The sequence below is a fragment of the Hyperolius riggenbachi genome, chromosome 10 (genome assembly GCF_040937935.1).
Source record: "Hyperolius riggenbachi isolate aHypRig1 chromosome 10, aHypRig1.pri, whole genome shotgun sequence".
Classification (NCBI taxonomy): Eukaryota; Metazoa; Chordata; class Amphibia; order Anura; family Hyperoliidae; genus Hyperolius; species Hyperolius riggenbachi.
Window position 1 is genome coordinate 268,953,775 of NC_090655.1, and position 20,260 is coordinate 268,974,034.

The following is a 20,260-nucleotide window of genomic DNA, read 5'->3' on the forward strand; positions in this document are numbered from 1 at the left end:
CATCACAGAGACAAGAGAAGATGTACATGGAATATAGCCATGTCCCTCCAGTGCTGGCATCTCACCTTCCTAGTAATAATTCAGTCACATCACAGAGACCAGAGAAGATATATATGGAATATAGCCATGTCCCCCCAGTGCTGGCATCTCACCTTCCTAGTAATAATTCACATCACAGAGACAAGAGAAGATGTACATGGAATATAGCCATGTCCCTCCAGTGCTGGCATCTCACCTTCCTAGTAATAATTCAGTCACATCACAGAGACCAGAGAAGATGCATATGGAATATAGTCATGTCCCTCCAGTGCCGGCATCTCACCTTCCTAGTAATAACTCACATCACAGAGACAAGAGAAGATGTATATGGAATATTGCCATGTACCTCCAGTGCTGGCATCTCACCTTCCTAGTAATAACTCGCATCACAGAGACAGGAGAAGATGTATATGGAATATATCCATGTCCCTCCAGTGCCGGCATCTCACCTTCCTAGTAATAATGCACATCACAAAGACAAGAGAAGATGTATATGGGATATAGCCATGTCCCTCCAGTGCCGGCATCTCACCTTCCTAGTAATAATTCAGTCACATCACAGAGACAAGAGAAGATTTATATGGAATATAGCCATGTCCCTCCAGTGCTGGGATTTCCCCTGTATTGACTCTTCTGCCCCTAGCATTTACATATTACCCCACAGTGTAGCCATATCCTCTATCACCCTTCCCCCTTTTTATGTGCCCCCCAAAGAAGCGGGGAGGGGTGCTGCCTAATACAGGGGGTACATCTGGCTATCTAACCTTGGAAGGGGGGCTGCCTAATACACTAGGGAGGTAGCTTTGTGATACTGGGGGAACATTCTGCTATCTAAACTCCAATTGGAGTCTTACTTCAAATGTGAAAATAAGGAGTTTTTTTCCACCTGCAGTCGCTAGCGTTCACGCTGAACGCTAGCGATTGCTGAATCGCAAAACCGGCGATTCCCCGACGTTTTGCGGCCGCGATTTTGCTATGCTATGCATTGCATAGCAAAATCGCGGCAAATATCGCTCCGCCTCGCGTTCGGGTAAAAAACGAATCGCGGTAGTGGAAATGACCTACCGCGATTCCTATGTTAAAAAGCAAACCGTAGCGATTGTAAAATCGCTAGCGGTTTGCGACTTTGCGATTCAGCCAGCGCAAACGCGCTGGTGGAAAAGGGCCCTGAGAGATGTGTGACTGTTATACCAGGTAATGGGGGAATGTTTAGTGATATGAAGGGTGTGAGCAGAATCCAGGCGCATACATCTGTAAGGAGAGCTTATGTTATCAGTGACCGGCTTTATATGGCTGAGAGGTGGCTGATGGGAATGTTATACCAGGTAATGGGGGAATGTTTAGTGATATGAAGGGTGTGAGCAGAATCCAGGCGCATACATCTGTAGAGAGAGCTTATGTTATCAGTGACTGGCTTTATATGGCTGAGAAGTGGCTGATGGGAATGTTATACCAGGTAATGGTGGAATGTTTAGTGATGTGAAGGGTGTGAGCAGAATCCAGGCGCATACATCTGTAAGGAGAGCTTATGTTATCAGTGACCAGCTTTATATGGCTGAGAAGTGGCTGATAAGAATGTTATACCAGGTAATGGGGGAATGTTTAGTGATATGAAGGGTGTGAGCAGAATCCAGGCGCATACATCTGTAAGGAGAGCTTATGTTATCAGTGACCAGCTTTAAATGGCTGAGAAGTGGCTGATAAGAATGTTATACCAGGTAATGGGGGAATGTTTAGTGATATGAAGGATATGCAGTAATCCAGGCGCATACATCTGTAAGGAGAGCTTATGTTATCAGTGACTGGCTTTATATGGCTGAGAAGTGGCTGATGGGAATGTTATACCAGGTAATGGGGGGATGTGTAGTGATATGAAGGGTGTGAGCAGAATCCAGCCGCATACATCTGTAAGGAGAGCTTATGTTATCAGTGACTGGCTTTATATGGCTGAGAAGTGGCTGATGGGAATGTTATACCTGGTAATGGGGGAATGTTTAGTGATATGAAGGGTGTGAGCAGAATCCAGGTGCATACATCTGTAAGGAGAGCTTATGTTATCAGTGACCGGCTTTATATGGCTGAGAAGTGGCTGATGGGAATGTTATACCAGGTAATGGGGGAATGTTTAGTGATATGAAGGGTGTGAGCAGAATCCAGGCGCATACATCTGTAAGGAGAGCTTATGTTATCAGTGACCAGCTTTATATGGCTGAGAAGTGGCTGATAAGAATGTTATACCAGGTAATGGGGGAATGTTTAGTGATATGAAGGATATGCAGTAATCCAGGCGCATACATCTGTAAGGAGAGCTTATGTTATCAGTGACTGGCTTTATATGGCTGAGAAGTGGCTGATGGGAATGTTATACCAGGTAATGGGGGGATGTGTAGTGATATGAAGGGTGTGAGCAGAATCCAGCCGCATACATCTGTAAGGAGAGCTTATGTTATCAGTGACTGGCTTTATATGGCTGAGAAGTGGCTGATGGGAATGTTATACCAGGTAATGGGGGAATGTTTAGTGATATGAAGGGTGTGAGCAGAATCCAGGCGCATACATCTGTAAGGAGAGCTTATGTTATCAGTGACCGGCTTTATATGGCTGAGAAGTGGCTGATGGGAATGTTATACCAGGTAATGGGGGAATGTTTAGTGATATGAAGGGTGTGAGCAGAATCCAGGCGCATACATCTGTAAGGAGAGCTTATGTTATCAGTGACCAGCTTTATATGGCTGAGAAGTGGCTGATAAGAATGTTATACCAGGTAATGGGGGAATGTTTAGTGATATGAAGGATATGCAGTAATCCAGGCGCATACATCTGTAAGGAGAGCTTATGTTATCAGTGACTGGCTTTATATGGCTGAGAAGTGGCTGATGGGAATGTTATACCAGGTAATGGGGGGATGTGTAGTGATATGAAGGGTGTGAGCAGAATCCAGGTGCATACATCTGTAAGGAGAGCTTATGTTATCAGTGACTGGCTTTATATGGCTGAGAAGTGGCTGATGGGAATGTTATACCAGGTAATGGGGGAATGTTTAGTGATATGAAGGGTGTGAGCAGAATCCAGGCGCATACATCTGTAAGGAGAGCTTATGTTATCAGTGACTGGCTTTATATGGCTGAGAAGTGGCTGATGGGAATGTTATACCAGGTAATGGGGGAATGTGTAGTGATATGAAGGGTGTGAGCAGAATCCAGGTGCATACATCTGTAAGGAGAGCTTATGTTATCAGTGACTGGCTTTATATGGCCGAGAAGTGGCTGTTGGGAATGTTATACCAGGTAATGGGGGAATGTTTAGTGATATGAAGGGTGGGAGCAGAATCCAGGCGCATACATCTCTCAGGAGAGCTTATGTTATCAGTGACTGGCTTTATATGACTGAGAAGTGGCTGATGGGAATGTTATACCAGGTAATGGGGGAATGTTTAGTGATATGAAGGGTGTGAGCAGAATCCAGGCGCATACATCTGTAAGGAGAGCTTATGTTATCAGTGACTGGCTTTATATGGCTGAGAAGTGGCTGATGGGAATGTTATACCAGGTAATGGGGGAATGGTTAGTGATATGAAGGGTGTGAGCAGAATCCAGGCGCATACATCTCTCAGGAGAGAGCTTGCAGGGAGTAGTAGTGTTATTGTAGGGTAGTCGGCCTTTATTCCTGAGAATGGTAGAAAGTATCTGTATGGTGGATTAGGTTTGATAATTGCTCCTCAGGGATGGAGACATAGGCCTAGTGCACACCAGAGCGGTTCGGCTGCGTTTTGCGATCCGCTTGCGGCTGCGGATACGCTTGGGTAATGTATTTCAATGGGCTGGTGCACACCAGAGCGGGAGGCGTTTTGCAGAAACGCATACTCCCGGGCTGCTGCAGATTTTGGATTGCGGAGGCGTTTCTGCCTCAATGTTAAGTATAGGAAAAACGCAAACCGCTCTGAAAAACGCCTGTTCAGAGCGGTTTTGCCGGCGTTTTTGTTACAGAAGCTGTTCAGTAACAGCTTTACTGTAACAATATATTAAATCTACTACACCAAAAACGCTTCACAAAACCGCAAAATGCTAGCTGAAACGCTACAGAAAAATAAGAAAAAGCGTTTCAAAATCTGCTAGCATTTTGCGGATCTGCTAGCTGTTTTTGGTGTGCACCAGGCCATAGAGAGGAATATAATCTGTGAATAGTGTGGAGTGGAGCTGTGACTGGCTGATCTTGTATGCCATGGAACACTGAGCCCATAAGATCCTCGTGGAGCAGCTACCATTTTTTTTTTCAGTTCTATAGCTTCATTTATAGCTTTGTGTCAGACTGTCACAGCAGCAGTTTAGAATCAACATTCTGCCTTTTCATGTGAAAAAAAAGTGCTAACAACCCTTTGAACTTTCCTGCCTCAAAAAGTTATCTTGAGCTGTCTCTCACTGTTTTTTTAGGTCTTCAGAAGAGGAGACTGGAGACGCTCTTTTGCATAGATAACAGCTCAAGTTTTTTAACACTTTTTTTTTCCTGCAGCATGCTCGAGATGTTTCAAAGATAAGCACATACGGTCCATGGTTCTTCGGACTGTTTTCCACACTGGATCTATTCCCGCCACAACCTCAATCTCAAATCCCGCTTCCATTGCTTCATATACACTTCTTGACAGGCATGCATGTTGTTGTCAAGCATGCACTGGCTGAATCTGGTTTTCCACCAAGCATCCAGTCATCCTCCTCCTTGTACTGTAGCTCCTCTCCTCCTTGCTGTGTGGTCACAGTGCCTCCCATCTTGTGTGGCTGGACAGTGTACTGGTAACTGGGCACTGCCTTTGAAATGGGAGACCAGGGTTTGAATCCTAGCTAGGGTCAGTACCTATTCAGTAAGGAGTCCTTAGGCAAGACTCCCTAACACTGCAGGGTGGCCTATTGAGCGCGCCCTTAGTGGCTGCACTTTGAGCCTCACAGGAGAAAAGCACTATGCAAATGTCAGGACTATTAATATTTTCAGCTGGTGCTTCTCGCATATTCTTACTTTCTATTTTACCTTATTTCTCTTTTTTATTATGCTATAAATCGTGCATCTAAATACACCAATTTGTGTTTTACTGCAGCCAGAGGAGGTTTATGTGTATCCCAGGTGATATGGAAGGCAGGCCAGTATCTCTTCCCTGTGAAGGAGGACATTTCCCCAGATAGCTTTTCCCAGCAGCTGTTCATAGCAACAGTCACTAATGCCGGCAGCCAATAATATGTTGTACAATCAGGTTGTTGCAGATCAGTGAAGGTCTCAGGGAGGGAGGTTCTGAAGGAGCAGGATCTGTCCATTGTGTCCAGTTTCATAAGACAGTCCCATTGGATGACCATATCCATTGTATCTCTGATGGGAAGAAGCCAATGTGGAGTCAGGAGCCACTGGTGTTGGGTAGTCCACAGTGGGAGAGGGTGGAGTCTGCACAAAGATGATGGCTATTGGGTCACAGCTAGGGGGTGGAGCCAGGTAACAAGGGGCGTGGCTAGTAGGACAGGCAGAGGAGATGGAGGCTGCAGCTGGAGAGGGGTTGGGTGGCCTCTGCTGCTTTGGTCCTGGTATTGGCACTGTCCCAGCTGGGAGTTTTGTTGCTATGGCTCTTGGAGGGTTTGGGGTTAGTAGCTGATGGACAGGTGGGCTCAGGTATGGTCAGGATATGGAGCTGCAGTCCCATCTGTCTAGTTCATCAGGTGCCAGAGCCATAAGTAATGATAATTTATAGCTAATTAGCTGCAGGCCTCTGCTCCTATCTTCCTCTGTCTCTGTAATGAATGCCGCCGCGCGGTCTGGCGGTGGGGCGGCGGTCTCCGCGTTCATGCCGGCGTTTTCCGCGCAGCAACATAGGTCTGGTTCACCTGAGCCTGCTAGTGCACACAGAGGGAGAGCCAGAAGTCAGGATCTTTATGCCAGCAGGAAAGGTATCAGCTGATCATGACGATCAGCTGATTCCGGCAGGACTCCGGATTGGCTGAGTGGTGTGGGCGACGCTGCAGAGCGCTGTAGTGTATATATAGCACTTGTGGCACTTGTGGCTCAGTTGCCGGTTGTCTGCCATTGCGAATACTTACGTGAGAGCACTCAGACCTCAGTCAGATCTTACAGTGTGTTAGAACCAGCAGGAGCTGGGAATTCACACTTAGCCAGATTACTCTGTCATTATTCTGTGTTATACTGTAGACCAGTTCCGGGGTGTTGAGACCAAGGACCTCACACCCAAGCTTAGGATTGCTGTGTCATTATTCTGTGTTATACTTTAGACTAGTTCCCGGATGTTGTGACCAAGGACCTCAGACCCTAGTTTAGGAAACTGTGTTATTTATCAGACTAGTTCCTGGGTGTCGAGACCAAGGATCTCACACCTCAGACTAGGATTGTACTTGTCAATATCTGTTATGATCTCTGCCCTTCCTGACCTCTCTCTTGCTTTCTGATTCGGTACCTCTGCCTATCTGTCTACCAGTTGCCAAACCTTGCCTGTACCGGTTACCGAATCAGTCTTCTGTCTCTGTACCTCATATGCTCGTGTGTTGCCGACCTGGCCTGTCTGACCCTTCTGGCTGTCACTCATTCCTCGAGTGATCAATCTATCTGTATTAACTTTGACACTAATCCACTAGGTGTCTGTTAGCTGCAAGGACCTCCTGGTCCCCAGAGAGTCCTCCTTGCAGTGCAGTCTGATTCCTATACCATCAGGGAATCCGTGGCTGCAGTACAGTCTGATTCCTATACCATCAGGGAATCCTTGGCTGTAGTACAGTCTGATTCCTATACTATCAGGGAATGCCTGGATGCTTCACTATCTCCATCCCTTCCTCTTAAATAGATAGTCTCTGCACAGCCAGGAGGCCACCTGCTCCTCAGGTGTCTACCGGCTGCAGTAGTGTCTGTATCTCCCGCCCCACGGGAGATACTCTTTTACTGTTACACCAAAACACTTACACTTTATTAGGTGTCCAGAGGTTAGGCATACTTGTATTATTGGTGATTCTGCAGATCATCAATAATCAGGTATACATCTGTATTCTTGGTGATACTGCACATCACCAATAATCAGATTCTCTCTCTGTGTGCTGACACCAATCGTTACAGTCCCCAGCTGTTCTCTCTTCACATCCTCATCCATCTACCGCTGCCGGCACTGCTGTAACCTCCCAGGAATGTGTGCATGGAGAGGAGGAGAGAAGCACCAGATGATGAGCAAGGCACACTGGAGGAGAGGACTGTGGTACTGATTGTGCAGGAGACCACAACTTATGGGATATTATCACCCCCTAGCAAATTATGTTCTTTTCTGTGCTTTGCTTATTACTGCTGATATCTTACTGCTATAATTTGTTATTCTTTTCAGGTCTGAGCTCAAAGAAGAAGAGACGTGAGGAGTGATCAGATGTCTACAGAAGAGAAAGGCATGATGAGGACAATTAAAGAGGAAGAAGAAGATACATATGTGAGGAGTGATCAGCAGTCTATGGAGGAGGGTTACATGATGGGGACAATTAAAGAGGAAGAAGAAGAGACATATGTGAGGAGTGATCAGCGGTCTGCAGTAGAGGGTGACATGATGGGGACAACTATGGAGAAGGACCCTCTTACAGAGAGCAGAACAGGTGAGTGATCAGCATTAATATGTCTTTTGCTGCAGCTGATAGAGAATATATTCACATGCACTGTTACACTGCACACCTCTCACCTTGCTGCTGTACTGTATGTGGAAGGCCTCTCCTTACACACAGAGATAATGGCTGCAGCTGATAGAGAATATAGTCACATGCACTGTTACACTGCACACCTCTCACCTTGCTGCTGTACTGTATGTGGAAGGCCTCTCCTTACACACAGAGATAATGGCTGCAGCTGATAGAGAATATAGTCACATGCACTGTTACACTGCACACCTCTCACCTTGCTGCTGTACTGTATGGGGAAGGCCTCTCCTTACACACAGAGATAATGGCTGCAGCTGATAGAGAATATAGTCACATGCACTGTTACACTGCACACCTCTCACCTTGCTGCTGTACTGTATGTGGAAGGCCTCTCCTTACACACAGAGATAATGGCTGCAGCTGATAGAGAATATAGTCACATGCACTGTTACACTGCACACCTCTCACCTTGCTGCTGTACTGTATGTGGAAGGCCTCTCCTTACACACAGAGATAATGGCTGCAGCTGATAGAGAATATAGTCACATGCACTGTTACACTGCACACCTCTCACCTTGCTGCTGTACTGTATGGGGAAGGCCTCTCCTTACACACAGAGATAATGGCTGCAGCTGATAGAGAATATAGTCACATGCACTGTTACACTGCACACCTCTCACCTTGCTGCTGTACTGTATGGGGAAGGCCTCTCCTTACACACAAAGATGATGGCTACATAAAAACAATGTAAGTACAGAAGCGCCTGGGGCTGTTCATATCCCTAATGTCAAATGATATAAATAATACAATGTTGTTTTTTGTTTTTTTTTTATACAAGAAAGCACTTGCTTTATTACTATTTTATCTTTCAGATGATCGTTAAAATCAAATTTTTGTGATTTTAATGATCATCTGAACAATTGAATAAGAATCCGTTTTATTTGGCCGAATAAGTTTGCATGTACAAGGAAGTTGACTTTGCAGTTGTTTAAAGGGGAACTGAAGAGAGAGGTATATGGAGGCTGCCATGTTTATTTCCTTTTAAGCAATACCAGTTGCCTGGCAGCCCTGCTGATCCTCTGCCTCTAATACTATTAGCCATAGCCCCTGAACAAGCATGCAGCAGATCAGGTGTTTCAGGCTTTACAGTCAGATCTCACAAGACTAGCTGCATGCTTTTTTCTGGTGTTATTCAGATACTACTGCAGAGAAATAGACCAGCAGGGCTGCCAGGCAACTGGTATTGATTAAAAGGTTAATAAATATGGCAGCTACCATATCACTCTCACTTCAGTTCCCCTTTAACTGCTTTGCGTTGTACAGTTTTTACACCTTAAGGGTCATGACATTTATGACATTTTAGATGTGTCATTTTGATACTGCAGTAACTTTTTAATTACTTATGCCTTCTAGTGAAATCTATCTTGGTTTTTTTATTTCAATACAATCTATGCTTTCTTTGGGTAATAGTTTTCTCCCAAAACAATTTTATTTTATGGGAAAATATTAGGCGTAAATGGAGAAAATACCAATTTTTCTTTTCATTTTTCACCCGTCACAATTTTCACTACACGTCCCAGTTATAAAACACACAAAAAATAATAATTTGGCCCTTCCCAGTTAAAATAATACCTCATATGCCATATTTTATTACTATCTGAGCATATGGTGGACCGTCATCCTCAGCCTGCGCATCTGTGGCGATTGGATGCATTCGCTAGGGTGACAGTTCGAGGACCATAGTGCTGTACAGATGCATTTCTAGGCAACGGGTGGCAGTCACTATAAGTTTATAAACAGGTATAAGTATTAACCCCCTTGGCGTTATGATTCTTTCCAGATTATAAAAGTGGTGCAATTTTTTTTGCATCCTTTCAGACCCTAAAACCTGGAAAAAATCATGCTGCTAGGGTGCTGTAGCAGGTCCAGCAATCACTCACCTCCCTGGCTCCTGTGCTGCAGTTATGCCTCCATCCTCCAGGTGGCACTGCAACTTTAAAGTGTCGGCGATCTCACATGGGGGAAGCAGAGCCTCAGAGGAGAGGAAGAAGACTGCCGGCCGGCGTCGGGATCCCCGGGAGGTATGTAGAGACGCTCCCGCTGCGCGCATTGCTCTGTATACAGCCTCTGGCGGCTACCCCGAGCAGAGGTCGGGATCACCGCTCTTAGCTGTGGTTTTCCGCCCCGACCCTAGCTCTGAAATACAAGGAGGTTAAAGAGGAACTGTAACGTGAAAACGTCCCCTGGGGGGTACTCACCTCGAGTGAGGGAAGCCTCAGGATCCTAATGAGGCTTCCCACTCCGTCCCTCGGGGGTCTCACTGCAGCCCTCTGTACAGCGGTGACGTCATTATTTACCTTCCCGGCTCCAGCGCAGGCGCTCTGACGGCTGTCGACTCCGAAGTAGGCGGAAATACCCGATCGCCGTCGGGTCCACTCTACTGCGCAGGCGCAAGTCTCCGGCGCCTGCGCAGTTGAGCGGACCCGACTGAGATCGGGTATTTCCGTCTACTTCGGAGCCGACAGCAGCCACAGCGCCCCCGCTGGAGCCTGCAATGATAAATATTGAAGTCACAGTCGGGTCTGTCGCCGGCTGTTCGGAGGGCTGCAGTGAGACCCCTGTAGGACAGAGGACGGCGTGGGAAGCCTCATTAGGATCCCGAGGCTTCCCCCACCCGAGGTGAGTACCCCCCAGGGGCGTTTTTTAATGTTACAGAGTCTCTTTAAAGGTGGCCGTGCATGGTCCTGTGAATGATTGTTGCTAGGTAATAACAACTATTCAATAAAGTTATGGGGAAAAAGTTTTTATAGTATTTTTTTTTTTAAAGTGGCAGGTTCCCAGTAAAATAAAAAGTATATTTTTAAAATCCCCGGTTAATTTTTAACCCGATCGTAGCCTATTAACCCCTGCAATACTTATACCTGTTTATAAACTTATAGTGACTGCCACTTTTATAAACTAGAAAAAATCTCTGCTCTACAAGACAATTATTTTTTGAGAGGGGCAACAAACCCCACACTATTTTGGGCCAGAAACTCAATCCAAAAAATACTTGGTGGTGTAGGGAAGGTATGTGAGAATTGTGTCCTTTTGAAATAGAAATAAATTCATTATATTTTATTACTTATCACCTGCGCTCCTTTTTTTAATATATTTCCAGAGTCTGGACCAGCTAACTTTCTATTGTTTTGTCCTTTTAAATACATTGCTTACTTCTAGTTTGCATACTGATAGAGGGTGCTAAGGCCAGGGCTGTGAAGTCGGAGCAATTTTTAGGTACCTGGAATCAGGAAAAAATGCTCTAAATACGAATACATTTTAACTGTAATTAAAAGAGAAAATATTATAAAATATTTTATTTCTCAGATAAGTTACATATACAGTAATAGCTGTGCTTAGTCCACAAAAATGAAATAAACCAATCAGAAAAAATAGTTACTTGTGCTGCTGCAATAAAGCAGTCACTGTATTTTTAAAGTCATACATATGTGATTGTGACTGTATATATGATGTGTAGACAGGAATCTCTTGTATATACTAAATAACATCTATGCTGTAAGTATAAAGCCTGATGTGTAGCCGTGTCACTAATAGAGATCAGTGAGAGGTCAGTGAGATGGAAATAATTCTGCATTGATTCTGATTTATGCAAATATACGCACTCTCTTTGCTCATGAAATCAAATAATTTGATATGTTGTTAAAATTTGGTTTGGAGACTACGAATTAAATGGTACCTGAGAAGGATGAAAAGAAAAGTTTTATACATACCTGGGGCTTGTTCCAGCCCCCTTCAGGCTAATCAGTCCCTCGCTGGCCTCTTCCACCACCTGGATCTTCTGCTATGAGTCCTGGTAATTCAGCCAGCCACGCAGTCCAGCCACATGCCGCTTCCACAGCCCAGGAGCGTTCTACACCTGCGCAATAGTGCTGCGCAGGTGTAGTATGCTCCTATATATATATATATATATATATATATATATATATATATATATATATATATATACTAAATAACATCTATGCTGTAAGAATAAAGCCTGATGTGTAGCTGTGTCACTAGTATGGATGGCCAATGAGATGCAAATAATTCTATGTTGATGCAGGTTTATGCAAATTTTGAAAGCAAATGTATGCATGAAATCATGAAATCAATTAATTTGATATGGTTTGGTGACAACAAATTAAGTTACACAGTAGTACATATGCACTCCCCCCAGAGCTGTTGGGAAACACCTCTTCAATCAGTGTGCACATCACCCATAAACCTGGTTCAGATTGTGCATGAAGAATGTGTAATAGAGGAAGAATCCCCTCATTCCCCTGCAGAGTTCCTGCACATCACTCTTACATGTACCCACAGTTACATTGCCTAGGGCCTGATCCATGCTCAGATTATGGATAAAGAATGTGTAATAGAGGAAGAATTGCCTCATTCCCCTGCAGAGCACCTGCACATCACTCTTACATGTACCCACAGTTACATTGCCTAGGACCTGATCCATGTTAAGATCGTGCATGAAGAATGTGTAATAGAGGAAGAATCTCCTCATTCTCCTGCAGAGTACCTGCACATCACTCTTACATGTACCCACAATTACATTGCCTAGGGCCTGATCCATGTTCAGATTGTGCATGCAGAATGTGTAATAGAGGAAGAATCCCCTCATTCTCCTGCAGAGTACCTGCACATCACTCTTACATGTACCCACAATTACATTGCCTAGGGCAGGGGTGCCCAATAGGTCGATCGCGATCTACCGGTAGATCGCGGCCGCCTGGCCGTGTCCTGTCAAAATCTGAAGCCACGCAGCCGGCAGCTGTCAGATTTTGCTGCTGCTCGCATCAGGGAGAAGAGGGGAGAGGCGTGGCTAAAGGGGATTCGCGGCTAGGGGGTAGAGGAGCCAATGAGGAGCCAGGTCTCCTCCCCTCCAGGCTGCTTGTGAGCCGTGCGTCTCTTCCCCTCCAGGCTGCCTGCGTGCGCAGCGTCTTCTCCTCCCGGCTGCCTGCGTGCGCAGCGTCTTCTCCCCCCTGGCTGCATGACGTGAGGTAGTGTAACATAGTCCACAACTGTCCAGGCAGAATCCCGGGATTTGGCTGGCAACCCATCAGTAGGAAACTGCATAGCCCGCCGAACTGCATTATTCTGCGCTCTCTGTCTGTGCACAGTGTGTACAATTTCTGCAGACCAGGCTGTGCTGCTGGTGTCTGACCTGTGCGTCCCCTTTACCCTGCACTGATCGGCGGCTCCTCTTCTTTCGGTAACTTCCCTGCTCAGTCTGTGTAGAGCTGTGCAGAGGCGCCGATAGGATAAAATGCAGTAAAAAGTTTAAAATATTCGGGATGCGGTGGTGGACCAGCCAACCCCAAAACAGACAATGGTACTGCCGACTATGGTCATAAAAGCAATTTATTCACATACTCCTAGCACAAGTTGCAACGCGTTTCGCAGACAAAATCCCGCTTCATCAGGCAATAAATAACCGGAGCAAACAACAGTACGGAGTCCAAGCGGAGCTTGGCACCTCTGTGACTCAGTCAGCTGCTGTCACTTTCCAGCCTGTGTCTGTCTCTTCTCATATGACGCTGGCCGGGAGTTCCGTGCAGCTCGCTGTCCCCGCTGATCCTTCCTCTCACTGGGTACTTTATGGCTTATCAATACTTTACTTCTTTCTTTTGTGTAGTCCTGAACCCCTGGTGGGTCTTATCCTGCACACCTCTTTTAACCCTTTTATTATTCAAATTTTTACACATTAGCACCATTTTGGCATTTTAATTGCCCTCTCTCTCTCTCTTTGTGTTTTTTTTTTTGTTTTTTTTTAACACAGACACTTTGTTTTCCCTTCCCTGGAACAATCCTTCCCTCTTTCTCCCATTTATCTTTGATTCCTTACAACTTTTTTGCTGAGCCTTCTGACCAATTTTTGTTCATTATCATAGCTCCCCTCTGTTTTGGAGAGACAGTCCCTCTTTGGGAGCCTGTCCCTCTTTCCTCCTCATTTGTCCCACTTTCAGGACTTTGTCCCTCTTTATATGGGGGGAGGGGGTCTAGAATGCTGGGGGGGGGGGGGTGGTGGTGGTAGATCTCGTGGCCGCAGTGGTTTTAAAAGTAGCTCGCGAGCCAAAAAAGTGTGGGCACCCCTGGCCTAGGGCCTGATAGATGTTCAGATTGTACATGAAGTATGTGTAATAGAGGAAGAATCCCCTCATTCTCCTGCAGAGTACCTGCACATCACTCTTACATGTGCCCACAGTTACATGGTCTGGGGCCTGATCCATGTTCAGATTGTGCATGAAGAATTTGTAATAGAGGAGGAATCCCCGCATTCCCCTGCAGAGTACCTGCACATCACTCTTACATGTATTAACCGTTAGATTGCCTCGGAAAGCTGGCAGGAGCTCGGTGCAGAGCAATGAGCACATTTTTACCCACCTCCCAGGGGATCCAGACGTAAGTAGCTGTTCTACTTCCTGTCCTCCGAGGCTCTGAATCACTCTGGTGAGATTGCTGCCATTGATCTCACTAAAGTGTTACAGCGCACCCGGGGGACGGAGGTAAAATTGCAGCGCTGGAGCCCAGGGAGGTAAGTAAATGCTGGGGCTGCTGCAGAGACTGCAGTGTGGGATGTGGCATGACTTTTCCCTGATTTTTAGGGTCTGAAATCTTTTAAAAAGACCCTAAAATCCAGAAATAATCATACCATCAGGGAGGTTAAAGATGTATGCCTACATTCCATTTCTGCTAAATATCTGTATTGCCAAATAAACGCCTTAAAGTTTGAAGACATCTGTGATTTCCCTCCGTGACTGCTGTGGCTATGAGAGTTCCTGTGATGTGGTGCCAAAAGAAGGTGGTGTAACCCATAGCAACCACCAATTGCATTTTAACAGTCACAGCGTCGGTATATTTATTTAGGTGTTCTAAGTCATGTGGATTCTTTGAATATGTTCCCATCTGTTGAAACAAAGCAGCTCTGTAGCTTTTCCACCACTTCACTAGTCAATTTCTTACCTGTGCACACTACAGGTTTAGCAGTTGGTAGTCTGTGTATGTCTATTGGGACGAGCTGTATCACAGCATGATCAGAATTCCCCAGAGCTGCTCTGCAGACATTGTTACGAGTCCTTAATAGTTAGAGGGTGAATAGGAGGGTCTGCAGTTTATGAGGAGTGTTTCCAGCCCATCCGGACATGTCCTCCTAATAACCATGACATCCTTATACCACTTATCATTGATATAGAAACAGAACCCTCCACCTTTGGTTTTACCAGAAATAAGTAAGTCCTGGTCAGATCTGTAGAGTGTAAATCCATTAAGCTGCAGAGCACTGTCTGGAATCAGCTCAGACAGCCAGGTATCTGTGAAGCAAAGAGCAGCAGAGAGGTAAAAGTCCTTCTTAGTCCTGATCAGTAATTGAAGCTCATCTAGTTTGTTGCATATTGACCTGACATTAGAGAGTATGATTCCAGGTAGTGGTGAACACAGTCCTCTACGCCAAAAGTGCACCTGGATCCCGGAGAGCTTGCCTCTTCTTCTAAGCCTCACTGCCTGATTCAGCACTGTAGCTCCACTGGTCAGAATCCCCAGAAGGCTAAGAGTAGATGAAGTATCCAGGGGTAGATCAGGTACAGCTGAGTCCTGAATGCTCAGTATTTGTTCGCTGGGGAAGGTTATCCGGGTTGGGTTGCACAAGGCAATATTAAAAAACAAAAAGACAAAAACTTGCCGAGGCTGCCATCTCCAGGCTCCTCCTCCACAGCCCAGTGGGTGGGTGCAGTGCCTTGCAAAAGTGTTCACTCCCCTTGGCTTTGTACCTATTTTGTTACATTCTAACCTGTAATTTTATTGTTTCTTAATCTTATGTTATGTGATGGATCTGCACAAATGAGAAATTGTGCACCAACTTGGAATTATCAGCAGCTCACTGGCCATCCCTAATGATAATTGTTCCTCCCCTCAGAATTCTCTAACAGGAAGTGATGATGTTTCTCTATTTGCAGCGCAGAGTCCCGGCATCAGGAACCTCCCAGAGACTCGTCTCTCTGTATCCACAGACTGCACAACGGATGATGATGTCACTGGACAAGAGTCTCCTGCAGATATCCTGGTTACCGCAAATATTCCCCCAGCCTCCTCTCACCTGTCTAACCCCAAGGGACCTCATACCCAGCACAGCTTTCACCCTGCTGGAGTGTCGTATTCCTGTTCCATGTGTGGGAAATGTTTTGTATGGAAATCAGCTCTTGTCAGACATGAGAAAGCTCACTCTGGTGAGAAACCCTATTCATGTGCTGAGTGTGGGAACTGTTTTGCACAGAAAATAGACCTTGTTATACATAAGAGATCTCACACTGGTGAGAAGCCCTATTCATGTGCTGAGTGTGAGAAATGTTTTGTAAGTAAATCTCATCTTGTCCAACATGAGAGATCTCATACTGGTGAGAAGCCATATTCATGTGCTGAGTGTGGGAAATGTTTTGTTCGGAAAGCATACCTTGTCGTACATGAGAGCGTTCACACTGGTAAGAAACCCTATTCATGTGCTGAGTGTGGGAAATGTTTTTTTCAGAAATCATACCTTGTCATACATGAAAGATATCACACTGGCGAGAAGCCCTATTCATGTGCTGAATGTGGGAAATGTTTTGTACAGAAATCTCATCTTGTGATTCATGAGAGCTCACACACTAGTGAGATGCCTTATTCATGTGCTGAATGTGGGAAATGCTTTGCTCAGAAATCAGACTTTGTCAGACATAAAAGATGCCACACTGGAGAGAAGCCCTATTCATGTGCTGAATGTGGGAAATGTTTTGGAGTTAAAGAAACCCTTGTACAACATGAGAGATCTCACACTGGTGAGAAGCCCTTTTCATGTATTAAGTGCGGGAAATGTTTTTCTCAGAAATCACATCTTGTCTTGCATAAGAGATTTCACACTGGTGAAAAGCCCTATTCGTGTGCTGAGTGTGGGAAATGTTTTGTACAGAAATCAAACCTTATCACACATGAGAGATCTCACACTGGTGAGAAGCCCTATTCATGTACTGAGTGTGGGAAATGTTTTGTACGGAAATCACTGCTTGTCATACATGAGAGATCTCACTCTGGTGAGAAGCCCTATTCATGTACTGAGTGTGGGAAATGTTTTAGAGAAAAAGGAACCCTTGTCAAACATGAGCGATGTCACACTGGGTAGAAGTCCTATTCATCTGATTGTGGGAAATATTTTGTTCACAAATCAGATCTTCTCAGTCATGAGATATCTTGCATAATATTTTGTACTCCAGGCCGACCGATTGTGGCCGGCATAGATTCTATTCTATCTCCTATTGCCAAATATTTAGACTTCCTACTTCGGCCTTTTGTGGTTGCACAAAAATCACATATTCGAGATACATCTATGTTTTTGGAAGTTATTTCTGGATTGACTGACATACCCGAGGGCAGTCTCTTGGTCACGTTGGACGTTGAGAGCCTCTACACCTCCATCCCGCATGATGGGGGTGTAGAGGCTGTCCAGCATATGTTATTTACTGCATCTGATTTTGATGAACGTCAGGTTGATTTCATTATGGAGCTATTGAAAATTGTACTAACATGCAATTACTTTGTCTTTAATGATCAATTTTACTTACAGGTACGGGGTACTGCGATGGGGTCCAACGTGGCCCCGTCATATGCAAACATATTCATGGATAGTTATGAGGAGACTTTTGTCTACAATAATCAATTATTTAAAAAATATGCCAGATGTTGGCTCAGATATATTGATGATGTGTTTTGCGTGTGGGCGGGGCCTCGTTGGACCCTTGATCAATTTGTGGGTGAACTTCACGGTCAGTGTGAGCCGTCTCACTGTGATTTTCGCCAGATTAGCTTTCTTGATACTTTGGTCACATTGGCGGGTGGTGTTTTGAACACTGACTTATATGTGAAACCCACGGACAAGAATGCCCTCCTGTCCTACCATAGCTTCCATCCAGCTAACACATTGAGATCTATTCCGAAGTCCCAATTCCAGAGGGTGGGCCGTATAGTGGGTGACAGTGAGAGACGACAAGTTAGGTTTGATGAGATGACACGGAAATTTTTGGAGAGACATTATCCGGCTGACCTGATAGCAGAGGCACGTAGTTCAGCTGAACATGGTACTAGAAGTCCGAGGAATAGGAATAGCAACCGCATCCCATTTGTCACACAGTATAATGTGTACAGCAAAAACATAGCTACTATTATCAAAAAACATTGGCATGTTCTTGCACAGTCCTTTCCTCGGATTCCTGAATTCCATTACCCTCCACTATTTTCTTATAAACGGGCCCCTACACTTAGGGATAAACTGACACATGCTGAAATGAGGACTCTAGCTGGGCCTCCTGAAAGGTCGAGGAGGGGTATGTATCCTTGTCTGAGCTGTGTGCATTGCAGCTCAGTTATTAGGAGTGATACTTTTACCCACCCTAGAACTGGTAAAAGATTTCATATTAGAGGTGTTTACAACTGTGACTCTCGATATGTCATTTATATTCTGAAATGTCCCTGCGGCCTAATTTATGTAGGAGAAACAACTCAAAAGTTAAAGGTTAGAATTTCGTCTCACAAGCATGCTATCCGTGAGCGCCTCATTGAGCAGCCAGTGGCCTGTCATTTTGTAAACAATAACCATAATGTTAGCCAATTACGCTGTCAAATTATTGACAGTGTACCTTTATTAAAACATGGTGGAAATAGAGGCAGACTACTGCTGCTCCGTGAGGCACACTGGATACGCACGCTTGACACCATAGAACCTCGTGGTCTGAATAGAGAGTATGACCTTACACCATTCATATAGACCCCCCATTGGAATATTAATGTCTAATGTCCCATACTCAATAGCTATTACCATTATTGTGTTTTATTTCTGACTATGGCATTTTTCAGTCACATCACTATAGCTTTTTATTACACTGTTTGTCACTATTTTCTTCTATGTGACAAAGTATATGTATATTCATACGTGCCTTTTCTATATGTAGAGATGTAATAACTTTTTTTCGGATGTACAATAGATTCCTATATGGACTCAATGTGGAATAGGTTGGTCTCTTAGTATCTCACATTGTGCCACCATGTTCCATGCACCTTCAGCCTTTAGCGTTTACATCTCTATGGTAACGCGACTTTGGCCGCAGATTCCATGCAGGGAGATGGAAGGCCAGCCGATTGATCGGTGGGCTGGGCCCACGTGATCGGCTGGCTTAGGCAGTGACGCTGTCCTGCCGTCTAGTAGGCGTACGTACTTCCGCGTACGCCTCCACTCCGTCTCCCTGGCAACGCTGTGACGTTGCATCTCCGCCCCCGTTCGCTTAGTTCCCCATCAGGTCCGTGAACCAGATTGGTGTGTTTATCTCTACTGACGTCGGGAGAGGCTGGTTCAATCTGACGCATGGACGTTTGGTGTCACAATGGTGGTGAGTATCTTGATGACCATTGGGCTGCTAAATATAGATGGAGTTCCCCATAAGGTCCGCTCGTGATACAGCGGATGGGGATTGGTCGCTTAGATTCATGAGACCTCTGATTGGATAGTTTGAAATAATGATGTACTATTTAAGAAACTTGTTATGTGATGTAAGTTGAGACTGTCAGGGCTTGATAAAGGAGCACGACATCGCTCCGAAACGTTGCTATTTTATGACAGTCTGTCAATAAAACTAAAAGAGCATACTGGATGGTGCCGGCTGTTCCTTTTGTTCTATAATATTTTGTACAGAATTTAACATTGTTAATCAGAATCAGAATCCTCTTTATTGTCGCCAAGCACACCAATTGGTGGGCCCGGAATTGCTTGTGGTTCACATGGCGAATGCCAGTTCAGGAACATATAACATTTAACACCCGACAAACATAATCAAGGCAAAGCAAAACATACACGCAACACCATATAGAGCAACACATTTAGAGTCTTGGGTTCCCCTGGGGGCTGGAGTGAACCAGTGGTAGTGGGGGGGGGGGTCTTGAGTTCAGTGAGTTCAGCAGGTGAACTGCTTGGGGGAAGAAGGTGTTCATGCGCCTAGTGGTTTTGGAGGGGATGGATCTGAACCGGCGTCCCAATGGAAAGGTCTCGAAGCAGCGTCTGCCCGGGTGGGAGTGGTCGAGTAGGATCTTGGTGGCCCTTGTCTTCATCCTCGTGGAGTAGAGGAGATCTAGTGAGGGCAGGTGGGCGCCGATGATCTTTTCTGCTGCGTTTATCACTCTGTGGCGTTTGTATTTATCCTTAGCAGTTGCTCCGGCATACCAGACTATGATGGAGCAGCAGAGGATGGATTCGATGGTCGTGGTGTAAAAGCTGGTCAGCAGTTCCCGTGACATGCTGAATTTCTTCAATTGGCGCAGGAAGAATAGCCTTTGCTGTGCTTTCTTTTGAGTTTTAGTAGTGTTCTGCTCCCATTTGAGGTCGCTTGTTAGGGTTGTGCCTAAGAACCGTACGCTTTGAACTCTGGAGACCTCAGACCCGTCGATGAACACAGGGAGGGGGGCAGGGGGGAGTTTCCGGAAGTCCACGATCAGTTCCACGGTCTTTGCCATGT

At 45.3% G+C, this 20,260-nt stretch overlaps 1 protein-coding gene across 1 annotated transcript in view; it reads left to right on the forward strand.

The window, feature by feature from the left end:
• The window catches only part of LOC137537188 (zinc finger protein 585A-like), a 31,003-nt gene extending 13,720 nt beyond the window's left edge, over window positions 1-17,283 (forward strand). The window contains exons 2-3 of the mRNA XM_068259300.1: window positions 7,398-7,649; window positions 15,686-17,283. Coding sequence (XP_068115401.1) covers window positions 7,398-7,649; window positions 15,686-16,884 — 1,451 coding nt within the window. The 3' untranslated portion in view covers window positions 16,885-17,283. The remainder of the gene's footprint in view (window positions 1-7,397; window positions 7,650-15,685) is intronic.
• The last annotated feature ends 2,977 nt before the right edge of the window (window positions 17,284-20,260 follow it).